Consider the following 15054-nt stretch of genomic DNA (forward strand, 5'->3'; position numbering starts at 1 on the left):
CAGTAATGGACTGGATGAGGACCAGTAAAAGAAGCTGCCTTACACCAAATCAGTCCCTTGGTCCATCTAGCTCAATATTGTCTACACTGGGTGGCAGAGGCTCTCCAGGGTTTCAGATGGGGCTCTCTCCCAGCGCTAACTGGGGAGACCAGGAATTGAGCCTGGAACCTTCTACATGCACAGCATGTACTCTACCACTGAGCTCGAGTCCGTCCAAACAGACCCAAGCCAGATAAGATGGAGGTGGTGGTAGTGGGTGGCTCACCTGTCCAGCTAAGTGGAGTTCAACCTGGTTTGGAGGGGACTGCACTCCCCCTAAAGAATCAGGTTTGTAGTCTGTGGTTTTTCTCAAATCCAGCACCGTTGCTGGAGGCATAGGTGGCCTCAGTGGCTTGGGCTGGATCATACCGATTACAACTCTTAATTTGGCAGAGATAGTCTTGCAAGAGTTATCCATGCTATCGTAAGCTCCTGGTTTGATTACTGGAATGCGTTCCTTGTTCATTACTAAACAAGGGGAGATAGGGGCATTTGACTTGGGACAGAAGCAGTCCAACTCAGAAGGGTTGAGACGTCTGACCTAGCATTAGCTTCACCTACCAGATGTCCCCAGCCTATGCTCTCCCCCATTAATGCAACACTCTTAACATACCCGGGCTGCAATCCTATAGACACTTACCCGGGAGTAAGTCTCATTCTCAATGGGACTTCTGAGTAGACATGCATAGGACTGCACGGTCAGTATTCTATTACTTTAATATTTGGGTAGCATGCTAGACTCAAAGGAATGTTTAAGTCTTGTTGTAAACTACTGATAGAGAGCCATTATGGTAGCACCATGAGTGGACCCTCCGATTAATTATGAATCCTTTAAGCCTGCCTGCGTGCCCTGTTGGCATGACAGCGCTTCCAAGACAGATGCACTAAGATTGCATTGCTTCAGTCCTATGCAGGTGCTCAACCTGCACACATATGGGCTAAAGTGTATGTGTGTGTGTGTGTGTGGGGGGGGGCACAATGCAAGCCCTGCCCCCAATTTCCACATCCTCTCTGAGCAGTAAGGCCTTAAGGGAGCTTCTACTCATGTTCACATGAACACAAATAGAAACCTGCACATAATGGGAAACGCTGCTTTATTGGGAACGGGGAGGGGAGGGCCAGTGCTTGTGGGGATGCCAGTTCAAGGCAAAGCCAGTTCAGGAGCTAGAAGGCAACAGATCTGCTGCACAGTTTTCAGATTTATGGCACTGGTCTCTACCCTAGTATTAATTTACCACCATCGGTAAAAGATTTGGCAGTTCTGAAAGTAGAGCAATAGATACAAATGTGTTCCCTCTCTTTTTTTCATTTGTCAACTTCACAGTACATTTAGTATGGAAGGTCTGTTCATTTTGAAATCCCCTACTCAGAAATAGGGATCAGAGCAAAAGCTTCAAGTTAACCCTGAAATCATATGGTCTATGGACAGCTGCTCATATTAGTGAGCACTCATCCTCCCCAAGTACCTCAGACCTGCTAAATGCATCTGGTTCCTCAATATAATGGACAACACAATGTGCTAGCCCAATTAAAATGCCAAACTTTTGGCGGGTTCCCCACCCCTGCCAGATTGTTTAAGTGCCAGTTACCTGCAAACTATGTAACGAATAACATTGGCATGACAAACAAAGATTTCATAACTATCCTCTTCCTGCTTTACATCAGCCCTATGAATGTAGTTTCGGAAGGCAGCTTCGATGCGGGCCCCATCTTCGTAGTACTGCTAAAAGCAGATAATTGGTTATTGACATAGGTATTAAAAACTTGCACAAGCTTTTTATCTTCACATTATAATCAGTCACCTGCAAAAAAAGGATTCTGTCCTTTCTGATCAAGAACCACAGGACATCATCCAAACATCAGTAACTTCCTGTTTAGGTTACTGCAACGTAGTCTATATGAAGTTCTTTCGAAGCATCAGCTATTGCAGAACAAAGCAGCCCATCTATTGATAGGGTTCAACTACACCAAAACTTTCTGGGCCCAGTTCAAGATACTGGATCTTGCCTTTAAAAAACTAAACAACCCGGGCCCTGTATATCTTAGGTATTGCTGTCTGCCATTGGTACATCCCTCTTCCATTAATTCATTAAGTGTTCTCTCATTTAATGAAGTCACAACTCTTAGAGAATGGAGCACTTTTGCTGTGGTGGCTCCCATTCTTTGGAATTCTAGGTAATACAGCTGGTGCCAATTCTTTTTGCTGCTGGGTGAAAATATTCTTATTTAATAAGGCATTCTGCTTATCAGTACGAGCCTATTTCCATTTGAAATTTCACAGTGGCTGGCTGTTGTGTGGTTTTGTTTTAGGTCAAGCTAATTATGTTTTTATTGTGGATCACGTTTTGTATTTTCACTAACAGAAGGGTAACTGGTAAGCTTCATAAAAAAGCAGCATGATAAAAAGGCAACTCCACTTCCAAACAGACCATGATGACATGTAGGAAAATTCATGTTACAAGAATACATGTTGGGTGGGTTAGTGCGCGCACGTGCGCACACACACACACAATCAATCCTGAGGAAACTGGTCTAAGTGGTTCTAAGTAAACCCAAAGATTACAACATTAAGGCAACTGCCTGTGCAAAGTGTTACCACAGCTTCTGGCTTCCAGTGACAGCCAGGAGGATTTGGTTCAATTGGAGCTCCCTCACGCAGCAGATCAGTGCTCAGTTTTGTCACACCTGGGGGGAAAGACATATGCATTTCAAAGCCTGGCAGACATATATCCTTAAATGAAACACTCCTACATATGCATACAGACTCAATTCCATGAAGATTTATTTGACAGCCTTTGGGATATATGAATTTTATGGGGAAACTGACTGTCACTCCTCTGATCACACCCCTGATCCCATCTTCAGTTATGTAGTTTCTCCTTGAATTTAAAGTCCAGCCATCTCTAGTTCTTGGATAGCTTTAACTTATCCCTCCTTCACAAGTTTCCCAGCTCACAGCCACCACCTCCAATTCACTTCTAAAGTGATCTACCTTGTTTTGCAATCTTCAAGAAGATGCAAATTTATACATTTTGTCAAGATTCCCCATTTCTGGGCCACAAATTGGCTCATTTTCCATCACAAGTCCTACAACCTAATCCCCATTCATCTCTCCAGATCTTTCCCATCCTGAAAAACAATTTTTGGACCCTTTCATCTCTCCTACAGCTTCTCTTCTCCTCCAGACACCTTTGAGTGCGCCACACTCATTGTCTTCATGGCTCTTCCTATAACTTTCCTTAAGTCTAAAATTGACTTTCATTCCTCTTAGAACTGCTCTTACCCAAATGTTTCTGACTTACATTCTACTGGATGAATCCAATGGTGATCTCCACCCTTATTCTTAGCCTATTATTCCTTTTAGCTCTCCTCCTTGGGCTTCTGACACCTCTCCGCTCCCTGTCCTTGTTAACACCACTCCCTCATGGTTTGGGCTATTTTCCCTCCTTCCTTTCAGTCCAAGCCTGCATTCCAACCATCAGCTGCAGCTTATTCCTGAAAGTCCACAAACATGACAGAATTCCTAATCTTCCAATTAAGTATTGTAAAATGCACTGCTGTCACTGTTAGAGATAATGCTATCTCCCTTCTCCAAGGCTTGTGGTTCCCTAGAATTCTGAAACTTTAACTAAGGGAGCCTTTCAGACAGATACTCCTTGTTTATCTCCCTGCTCCAAAGCGTACGCTATCTGTTAACTAGGCTCAAGGACCATTTTACATGGCATTCACCATGTTGCCTTAGCCCCCCGTAAGCTAAATTGCAATTGTAAACCAGACCGAACTAGTGTCATTGCAAACAAGGGAAAACAGCATGTGATCCAGGCACTTTGTGCTAGAATGTACCTCACATCGGGTACAAGGAATGTGTGTCGTGCCTGGAACTGGGATAAGGTCAGTATGTACTACCTGACCCAGCACATTCCAAGGAAGTGGTGAAGTCTCTTGGTTTCTGCCAATGGTAGCCAGGGTAGGCATGAGTTTAGCTAGATTTAAAAATGTATATAGCAATAATTTTATATAGCTGGGGGAGAATATAAACTTATCTAGCTAAGGAGGAGATACAAACTGCAATCCTATCTAGACCGAGATAGCCTTGCTGTAGTTATGCATGCTCTGGGTTTAGATTATGGCAATATGTTGTGTGGGGCCTGCTTACGTTGTGATCTTTGCAGCACCAGGTGAAGACCTTTTTACTTTCCCAGGATTTTCAGCTCTAAAATCTTCATTAATCCTAACTTCTCAGTACTTTTAGATCTTTGAGCTAGTGTTACTCACTTTACTGGTTTTATGCTGCTGGTTTTATTTTGTTTTCAGTTCATGTTTTGTTGCTTCTTAATGTTTTATTGTAAACTGCCCAGAGAACATTTGTTATCGGGATGTATAAAAATATGGTAAATAAATATAAGTACCGGGAGAGATACATTTGGAACTTGTATTCAACACGAGCTACAAAAACCAAGAACCCCTCTAGAGAAGGGGTCATCACACCTGGCCAGCATGGTCACCTTCTGTAAGTAACAGTCAGCTATGACAGGTATTCTTACAATTGTAAATTGATTCAGTAAATAAGCATCACCACCCAACAGTGCAAACTGTCCTTATGTTTGTGGACATCTTCATCCCAAGTTTTTAGTAACAAGGAACAGTGAACGCCATTCTAAATGTGCATATATTTATTGGTCTTGTTTTGGTGCCAAGTAAAAACATGGCTTTTTACCAAAGCCTTTCAGGGCATTCCCTAGCACATTGTTTTAACTGTTTGGTTTTAGATTTTAACTGGTATTAGTTCATTTAATGTGTTTTAGGTGTTTAAATTATTTGTTTTATACTGTTTAAATTGATTTTATCTGTACACCACCCTGAGATATTAATGATATAGGGTGGCATAGAAATGTTTTGTTTTATTTTTATATAGATAGATAGATAGATAGATAGATAGATAGAGTTTCTAGGAGTTGAACCCATGCCAGTGATAAGTCGTTATCTTATTTTCTCCCTCATTATACCAGAGGCATAAGAGCGTCTCTTACAGAGAAACGCCCCTTCCTGTTATTCATGAAAGTCATTCAAGGAGCTCTGGCTTTTAGTAGAAGTTTGTCAAAGTGGTTAGCTAACCTGGAAATCTGCTGAGCAGTCCCAGAACTACTAACATTCAAGCCACTGCACAGTCAATGGTTGTGCAGAGGAGGAAATTTTGGCAGAAGGAGCTTTTTAAACCTCTGCACACTATGGTGCATCAAACTGCCCTTGCTAATATTCTGCAGTGAGGTCGGCAACAAAATGTTGCAGTGTGGAGTGCACTGTTCAGGATTCCAGCCATTCTATCCTGCCACCCCGTATTTCACTCCCAAGAGCAGTGGTACAATGGAGGAGGAAATGTGGAGCAGCATAGCTCCAGGGATTTTTTCATTTGAAAGAGCACCAGGGTAGTTGACTGAATATTCTTGCTCTGAGTGAATGAGGTGACAGATACGTATAGAGGAAGTCAGAGAATGAGGGAAATGATTAAGGAGAGGCTGAATACTTCTTTCCTTTTCTTTGATGGAGTTCTTACTTTCCTCTAGCAGTTAAACATAAACACTTCTTTGCAAGATTGTTTGATATCTAATTAAAAAGCTAAAGGTTACATTTCAGTTGGTTGAAATATAGCCTTTGTTAAACTTCAATGTGTTTTAGAATTTAAATGGAGCTCACGCCAAGGAAATTATGCATATGACTGTGCTGATTTTAACAAGCTGAATAGATATTATGCTTTGTGCTACTACTCTTTGGAGTCTGCATGTGTGCACACATATACACAGCCTTTGATACCTCCATCTTGTGACTGGGTGGTGCTGTCACATAAGAACTGGCACTCAGAAAACTGAGATTGTTATTAGCGTATGATTATCTACAAAACTTAGTTTGTTTACTTAAAGATGTTTTTAGGCCACTTTTAAGGGTAGAACCTTCTCAACACAGCATATTATATAAAAACCATAAAGTGGATACAATAAAAGTTAAGTACATATTCAATAACAATCCATGAAAATAAAAATTTCAATCAAGCCAGCACTATTTCTTACTCTGATAACCTGCCTTTCAGTCAAGATTGGCTCTCAAAGTGACTCACAAATAAAATCCATAAAGAAGTGCAATCTATGAGGGATACACAGAGGTGTTTATAGCAAGGTCTCTTCTGGACCGAAAGTTGATTCTATAGACCAAGTTCTATTCTCTTCCCCTCCAGAGGGAAGTGGTAGAAACGAGCTGCAAAAGGGCCCAGGAGCTGGCTGATGGTTAAGATTACAGGACCCCAGTGTTGACATGGTCACCCCTGCCCAGTAGTTCATCAAAAATGCTTAAGAAAACCTAGTTATTGCTCCTCAATTCAAGTACAGGGTAGATAAGACAATCATCGGGTGTTATTTTTAGTTTAACTTTTAGGAATTAACACATGCTTAACATCACTAAAGGTTAGGTCTGCGTGCTGCGTGCAAGAAAAAGTTTTCTGTTCATGCTATTCATACACAGACTGAGGCCTGTGACGAATTAACATGTTGCCCCCTGTGCCACAAGCACTACTGAAGCTGTCTTTTAAAGATTTTTACATATATAGTGCCACACAAACACTATTTAGAAAGAGTTCTGCTCTGGGGTACTAAACAGAATTCACTCACCAGGAAGATGTTTGCTGATGATGTTGGCTGTTTCAGTTGCTCTGGTCATAGAAGAATGTACAATTGTATCAAATTTCAGTCCCAGGCTTGCAAGTCTTTTCCCCGTTAACTCAGCTTGCTCACGGCCTGAAAAGTAACATTAGGTATGAGTTGCTAATATGTGTTTCTTTTGCATGTTCAGAGAAAACAGCAGGCCTGCTACATCATGTATACCTGTGTTGTCCCAGCACAAAAATGTGCCAAGTTTCCAGACAGGGAATTGCTTCCTCTGCCACAGTTCACGCTTGCATTCTTTGCCTAAAGGAATTTTTGCATCAGACCCCAACTCCAAGCAAGATCTCTTTTAGTCAGGAAGAAGACTGCATTATTTGTAGGACTGCTTTTTAATCATCAGAGTGCCATCAGTGTGCACAGTGCTTTTCAGGTATGCAAAGGTAGCTCCTGCCTTGAGGAGCTTACACTCTAACATTCAACACAGGGGGAACAGAGAAAGGGGTAAACAGGGAAAGAATATGCAATTGCTTCAGTCACACAGTTGCAATAGGGAGGGGTGGGCAAGTTGTGGCCCTCCAGATGTTTTGGCCTCTAACCCATCAGCCTTAGCCAGCATAGCCCACTGTGAGGGATGATGGGAGTTGTAGGCCAACACATCTGGAGGGCCACAAGTTGCCTACCCTTGCAATAGGTAAGAGCTGGTGGCATCACACATAAATTCTGGGAGGAAGTTCAAAGCATATGGGGCAGCAAGGGCAGTCTTTTGAGGGAGAGCAGGAGACTTTCAGAAGGCTTAGGATGGTGAAGTGAAGGTAACTGGCAGGGATGTATTGCAAGGGTAAGGAGAAGGAGCTTGTTCTGGATCTGGAAGCAGACTGGAAATCAGTGCAGGGGTTTAATTAATAGGCAAGACAAGTGGAGCCTATAACACGATTTTGCAGTATGAAGTACTCCCATGTCCTTTTCCAGCATACTATGTTGCATTCTCCCCACCCTGGTCAGTCAGCATTCTGTGCCCACTGAGCATGCTCAGTCTTCACTGGGCTGTTTTGAGAGTTGTCTTCCCCTGAAAGTGTTGGGGTATTTTAGTTTGGGGTTCCCAAGCCTTCTGATATCCCCTCTTGTGTACAGATAGTGCCATTCTGGCTACATAAGGATCCACACATCAGAGAATAAATTCACTATTAGTATATATGATGAATCAGTTAAATACATTTTGATCATCTAAAAATGTACTCCTGATTAGCTGGGTCAACAGATTTAAAACGTTTTAAATTATATATATAAAAGCTGCAGATGGCAAGCACTATCATACAATAGGCAGTACTCTTTCACTCAGGAGTACCTCTTCGCATGCATCGTCTAAAAATGAAGCATCTTTTTTTCCTTTAGAACGAGTTCTCATATGCCAATTTAAGGGAGCAATCCTATCTAGATAGGTGGCCGCCTCTGAACTCAGAGGCAAACGCCTATCCAAAGCAGGGCAGAAGAAGCACGGAGGGGATCGTTCTCTCCGTGCTTCTCCTGCCCTGCTTTTTTGGCTAGACAGCCAATTGAGGCTGTCTAGCTGCGGGAGGGCGAAGCAGGGAAGGAGGCTGCTGTACGACACATAGGATGAGTCATACAGGCAGTTACGCTCTCCCCTCCCTGGAACGCCCCCAGCCACGCCCCTTTCCGGCCACCCTGCACTCCTCTTGCGAGCACGAAGAATGGGGCTGTTCCGCGCTGCCTCCGAGGGGGGAGGCTGGTTCCCAGAAAACAACACATCCTATGGCCCTCTAGCCGCTGTCTAGTGGCCATAGGATTGCTCCCTAAGTTGATTTAATCAACTGACTAAAAGTCATGATTAATTGACTAGGATTTTTCTAAGCAGTGAAAGCTCTAATTAGTGTCACAATTCTCATCACCAACCCAGAGAAGCCAAAACACAATCCTCAGATGTGTTATGTATTGCTAAGCATAATCCACAAGATCTAAACTTTGAGGTCAAAACAAAATAACATCTGAAACAAACAGCCCACGCGGTGCACACAGAACTATGCAAGTAGCTTCTAGGTTACTGTTCTATGTTTAGTACAGATCCTAGCCAGGAGCTTGCATGTAGCTGGGGAATTAGAAAAACCAGAAGCCTTTTAATACGTGGGAGAAGAGGAAAAGAGCCATGTGTTCGGCTCTCCCATGGCTTAGCTCGGCTCTATATTAAAACAGAAATGAGCCACAAAGAACGCATACATTCTTCTAGCATTAAAGGGCAGGAAGAGAAGTAGCTTGGCAAGCAAAATTGGGGCTGGAAGACAGGCAACCACCTTATTCTATTTACACAGCTAACCTACAATCTTGTTTTTAATGCCTAAATACCTTCCTATTCGGAAGACCACTCTGCTTTCTGTCACCAGCCTAATGGGAAACTAAATATTTTTTTAAAAATTACTTGTAAACCATCCTTGGAGAACTGACTGAAAGGCAATGAAATACTAAATAAATCTTACATCGGAAAGTAATTTAAAGAATCTCCATGAGAGACAGGTGAATCTGATTATTTAAGGATTGTGGTCCCTGAAGCACTGCTCAAACTGGGTAACACAAAAGGGCTATTCACATGTAATGGAGGCAAATCACAGGTTAATTAACCCACAATTTGCCATGACACATTCTGGGCACTTTCTGCAGCCTTTTTGAATATTCAACCCCCAATCGGGGGTCGCTACATGACATCCAAACCCAGACACTATAGTTAATCAACCCACAGTTAATGTAACTACTAATTGTAGGTTAACTGTGAGTTATTTAACCCACAATTAACCTATAGTGTCTGGGTTCAGACATCACGTAGCAACCTCTAATCAGCCCAATTGGGGGTTGAATACTGAAAATGGCCACAGAGTGCACCACAGCAAATCTTGGGTTAATTAATCCACAATTTGCCACCATTACGTGCAAACTAGGTCAAAATGGTACCACAAAATTTATATTTATTGCTCAAACAATATCAGAGAATAACAAAACTTTGCAATGATGAAACAAGCAAGACACATCACCATATACAATACAACTGGGATGATCAGAAGCTTAATAGAAATAGTGGCTAACATATTTGTTATTAAAATTAAAGTCCCTATTATGTCTTCATTGAGATCTTATAGGTATCTAGCTACATGGTTGGCAAAGCCTAGGTAATCATGTTTGGTAGGCTTCTCATTCTTCCAGGGTCTTTTTGCTTAACTAGGTCAAAATCTCACTATTTATAACATTCTATGTAACATTAGCTCTAGTTCCTTGTCTCAAAGAAACATCTATGCCCCTTGACCTGAACAGGAGCTTCAGACTCAGTCATAGCTCCTGCCCCATCGCTCCTATACCTAACTCAAGGAGGAACTCTTCCTAACACAGGTAAACTTACAGCTAATTTCAGAAGCACCCCTGTGAAGGTCCATCTCCTGAGTTAAGGAGCTTTTCTCCTTTTCTAAGAACTCACTTTGCACCTGTGAGAAGCTCCCTTGCCCCTGTTTGAAGAACACATTCTGCACTTAAAGCTAGCTCACAGCATCTACAATACTAATCAACCGTAGCACACAGAGATAACGAATAACATTCATGTAAGATATAAGAATTCTTGTCAACAATACACATTACAAAGTATGAATGTAACAGATGGGTTACTGAACTAAACTAGCAAGTTTCATACAACCACAAGCTGGATCTCCGCCTATTAGCCTTTCTAGCAGAGTGCCAGCCATACATACCCAACTGCGTCAGAATTTTGTCTTTAGCATTTCGGCCATCTGTATTGTACTGAGAATGACGTATGAGGAATATATGTCTGGTAGCTTTTGCTTTGTAGTGGGCTAGGCGAGATGAAACTTCTTCTTCTCCAGTCTCTTGATTTTTCTTCTTCAGGTTCATAAGAGCCAGTGGTTCTCTCCTGAAAGGAATGTTTGAAGTTTACCTTTTTGTAGAAAAAAAACATGCAAAATAATTACCCCAACTCCATCACTTTCAGTGCTAAGTGTCCTTTTGACTAAGTCAGCTTTGGTTTTAACAATCCTGATATCATTCATGGAATCCCTCATTGAGAAGTATAACATCTCCATAATGCCTCCTTGCCAAATGTTGGGAGAGTAACAGAGAAAAACAAAAGCAACATGCTTTAAAACAACATTGATGTGTGTGTGTGTTCAGATTTAGAGGTATGGCTCTGTCCTATGGCTATGGTCCAAAGAGCTACTTCGCTCAAGAAGTTGGGCATTACCAGGGTGTGTTTTTTACCTTTGCCCCTTTGAACAGCAATGCTCTCATGTAATATCAAACTGCTTTTGTGTCAGTTTCAAAAGTGTTTTGCCATTTGATAAAGGGAGGAGATGAGAATTAAATGAACTATTATTTAGATTCAGGCCTATATATGCTCGAGCACTATCAGGTTTTAAAGCTATCACATCAGCCTGCAGCAACATATGTTTTTAGGCAGTACATTTTTGCATCAGTCCCCAACTCCAAGCAAGATTTATTTTAATCAGGAAGAAGACTGCATTATTTGTAGGACTGCTTTTTAATCAGAGTGCCATCAGTGTGCACAGTGCTTCACAGGTGTGCAAAAGTATCTCCTGCCTTGAGGAGCTTACACTCTAACATTCAACACAGGAGGAACAGAGAAAGGGGCAAACAGGGAAAGAATATGCAATGGCTTCAGTTACACGGTTGCAATAGGGAGGGGTGGGCAAGTTGTGGCCCTCCAGATGTTTTGGCCTACAACTCCCATCATCCCTCACAGTGGGCTATGCTGGCTAAGGTTGATGGAAGTTACAGGCCAAAAATATCTGAAGGGCCACAACTTGCCTACTCCTGCAGTACATGAACCAGTTGTTCATCCACGTTACACTTCCAAAGGTGGAGGAGGAAGCTGTCCAAGGAACAGCTTTCCAGTTTTACTCTCTGGGCCAGTTTGCACGACATGACAGCCCATCGTGGGTTAATTTACCCTTAAGGAGCTGTGGTTACCATTATAAATATGCATGCCCCAACTGGGGTTGCCGAGTTGTGCAAACCTGGCCGGCAGGGGTTATTTGAAGGTTAAACAACCCTTGCAGAACCCATGGCCTGTTTTAGGGTTATATTGAGGATGCTAGTGAGTCTATCTTTAGTTTTAAAAAAGACATGGGGGCAGTTCACTAGGTCATGCCAGCACCTTCAATACTATTGATATTTAAGTTTGCCACCTCTACTTAGTACTGTATAATCACCTCCAAACAGCTACAACTGTCTGCTATAATTTTCTCCTGCATGTATATTATACTTTTCTGCAAAGTAACCTTCCTCGCACATTTTTTCCTGGACCAAACTGCTATCCTCTTCTCAAGCCAGAAGGAGAAACTTTTCCATAACTTACATGTTACACTGCATTTCAGCAAGACACCAAGTACCAATTCATTTAGCAACAGTCCTTACAAGCAGCCTTTATCCTGCATATCAGAAATATATCGTTATTAGAGTTATACTGATTTTAGTTTTCAACTATCTGGGGCAGCCAAAACTGGAACTCATTCATCTCAACAGTCACAAAACAACTTACCATCCTTACTGGTAAGGTTACAATCCAGTACCCAGGTTGACAATGTAAACAAATGAAAATATTATAAATTTTAATAAGCCACGGTTCAGATTAACTGTAGTATGATTTTTATTTTAAAATAGCTTTGCAAAGCTTAGCTCCCTGTACTTCCCTTCTGCAAACCCAAGGCTAAAAAATGTGTTTAATTTATTAACAAAACATTAAAAAGTACAGAAGGTTTAATATGAAAATAAAATGGCCTTGTAAGCAACATTATACATAATGATCAAAGCTGCACCACTGACATTAGAAAATAAAACATAGGGAAATTTAAGTAATGCAGTCAACAGGTCCATGGAACCTCTATGCAGAATTCTCACAATTATGAAGATCCCCATTTGCACTTGAGAAGGAAGTTAAATGTGCTAAAATATTTTTTAAAATCTGGAGGCTAGAGCAAGGCAACATTTTAAATAACAAGGCTAGCAATTCTGGCATCCAGACTCATATATAAGAACGTTTATGCTCTAAGTGAGCCGAAATACTCACTGCTCTGAAAACTATCTGAAGTGAAGCTAGGCTAAAGTGACTTCACCCTGGGCCCGAAAAGAAGCTTCACCTGGTATGTTCTTCTTACCCAGAAATACCCCACATATGTTTTAGTCTAACTTTCCTCCAAGGAACTCATGGTCCCTCGCCTCTTTGTCCTCATGACAGTCCTGGGAGATGGGTTAGGTTGACCAGCCCACGGTCAGTACGCTTTGTGGCTGGGCAATAATTTGAACCCAGATCTCTCTAGTTCAAGCCCACCACTCTGGCTATTATAAAGCTAGCCTTTAAAACATTAAGGCACATTATTTGAACTGTGATGCAAACAAGTATTCTTTTCACTATGAGAAATTGCAGTGACTTGCTACAGAGGGGAATAACAGTACCAAGTCTGACCCAATGTCCACAAATAACAGGCCTGTAATAAGCCTATCACTTAACTTACTGAAGCATATACCCATGATACTTCAGTAAGTTCAAACCATTATGAAATTAAAAGCTGCAAGAACGTTTGATCAGATTTAGTGTTATAAATCTGAGAAAGAATTAAATAAAAATCAAAGCTCAATTCCCTTCAATTAGAGAGAAGTGCTAACAACAAATGTTCATTGCAATAGTGTTCTAAAGTATACTGTCACTGCTCTGAGCACTTTGTTGCTAGAAAAGAGGACTCAACTTTTATGACCAAGTGCCACCAACAAAATCATTATTTGAACTGAAATAATTTCTCAAGAGGTCAAGTAACCAATACAGATATCTAGTCAGAATTAGAGACAAGATACACTCTGGTAACCATTCAAAAATACTATTTAATAGATATACAGTCAGGACCAGAAATATTGGAACAAGGATAGCTGTTTTGGCAGTTGGCCTCTGTACATCACCACATTGAAGTTGAAAGGAAACACACCCAGATGGGAGCAAAGCCAGGACTTTGAGCTGTAATTCAAGGGGTTTGACAAAAGTGGGGCACTAACCATTCAGGAAGGACAGCCAGTGGCATACACACACACACATCATTGGTGGCTCATAAGTAATGGAACAAACCAACATCATTTCAAACTGAAGGATCGCCTTTAATACCTGGATGAAAATCCTTTGCAGTCAATGACTGCCTGAAGTCTGGAACCCATGGACATGACCAAATGCTGAGTTTCCTCCCTCGAGATGCTTTGCCAGGCCTTTAATGCAGCTGCCTTCAGCTGCTGCTTGTTTGTGGGTCTTTCTGCCGTCAGTCTTGTCTTCAGAAAGGGAAAAGCATGCTCTATTGGGTTGAGATCAGGTGACTGACTTGGCGATTGAAGAACAGCCCACTTCTTTGCCTTCAGAAACTCTTGGGTAGCTTTTGCTGTATGCTTTGGGTCATTATCCATCTGCAATATGAAGTGGCGTCCTATCAGTTTGGCAGCATTTGGCTGAATCTGAGCAGATACTATAGCCCTATACGCTTCAGAATTCATCCTGCTGCTTTTATCAGCAGTCAGGTCAAAAATAAACACCAGTGACCCGGCTCCATTGGCAGCCATATATGCCCATGCCATAACACTGCCTCCATCATGTTTGACAGATGAGCTGTTCCTTTCCTTCTGCATACTTTTCTCTTCCCATCATTCTGGGACAAGTTAATCTTGGTTTCATCAGTCCAAAGAATCTTATTCCAGAACTGGGCAGGCTTCTTAGGTGTTTGCTGGCAAAGGTTAATCTGGCCTCACTGTTCTTGAGCATTACCGGTGGTTTGCACCTTGTTGTGAGGCCTCTGTATTTACATTCACAAAGCCGTCTCTTGACTGTAGATGTTGACAATGACATGCCTACCTCCTCAAGAGCATTCTTAACCTTGCTAGATGTTGTGAAAGGGTTCCTCTTCACCAAGAGCAGAATTCTGCGGTCATCCACTTTAGTTGTCTTCCATGGCCTTCCAGGCCTTTTGCTGTTGCTGAGCTTGTCAGTTAATTCCTTCTTTTTCAGGATGTTCCAAACTGTTGTGTTGGCCGCTCCCAATGTTTTTGCTATCTCTCTGATGGGTTTATTTTGTTTCTTCAGCCTAATGATGGCCTCCTTCACTCGCATGGACACCTCTTTGGACCTCATGTTGGGAGTTCCAGTGAACAGTTACCAAATGCAACACTTAGAACCACCTCCAGGCCTTTTATCTGCTTGATTGGTCATGGGGTACCCAGGAAACAGGCCACACCTGGCCATGCAGCTGCTTGTCAGCCATTCGTTCCATTACTTATGAGCCACCAACGATGTGTGTGTGTGTGTGTG

General features: G+C 41.9%; 1 protein-coding gene across 6 annotated transcripts in view; it reads right to left on the reverse strand.

Annotated features, from left to right (window-relative positions):
* PGAM5 (PGAM family member 5, mitochondrial serine/threonine protein phosphatase) overlaps positions 1 to 15054 on the reverse strand; it is a 45573-nt gene that overhangs the window by 23656 nt on the left and 6863 nt on the right. For 3 of the 6 annotated variants that reach the window (XR_014785819.1, XR_014785818.1, XM_084820511.1), the window contains exons 2-5: positions 10436 to 10614; positions 6699 to 6824; positions 2636 to 2724; positions 1629 to 1759 (exon numbers count right to left, since the gene is read on the reverse strand). Coding sequence is in view for 2 of the 6 variants with exons in the window: in XM_084820511.1 (XP_084676637.1) it covers positions 1629 to 1759; positions 2636 to 2724; positions 6699 to 6824; positions 10436 to 10614 (525 nt within the window). In the remaining 4 variants the exon portion in view is untranslated. Of the gene's footprint in view, positions 1 to 1628; positions 1763 to 2635; positions 2725 to 6698; positions 6825 to 10435; positions 10615 to 15054 lie in introns of all 6 variants that reach the window. The other 3 variants (XR_014785817.1, XR_014785816.1, XM_084820510.1) reach the window with 1 other exon arrangement.

This window comes from Heloderma suspectum, chromosome 13 (assembly GCF_057233095.1).
Source record: "Heloderma suspectum isolate Gila_16-S chromosome 13, 16-S_ref, whole genome shotgun sequence".
NCBI classification, from domain to species: domain Eukaryota; kingdom Metazoa; phylum Chordata; class Lepidosauria; order Squamata; family Helodermatidae; genus Heloderma; species Heloderma suspectum.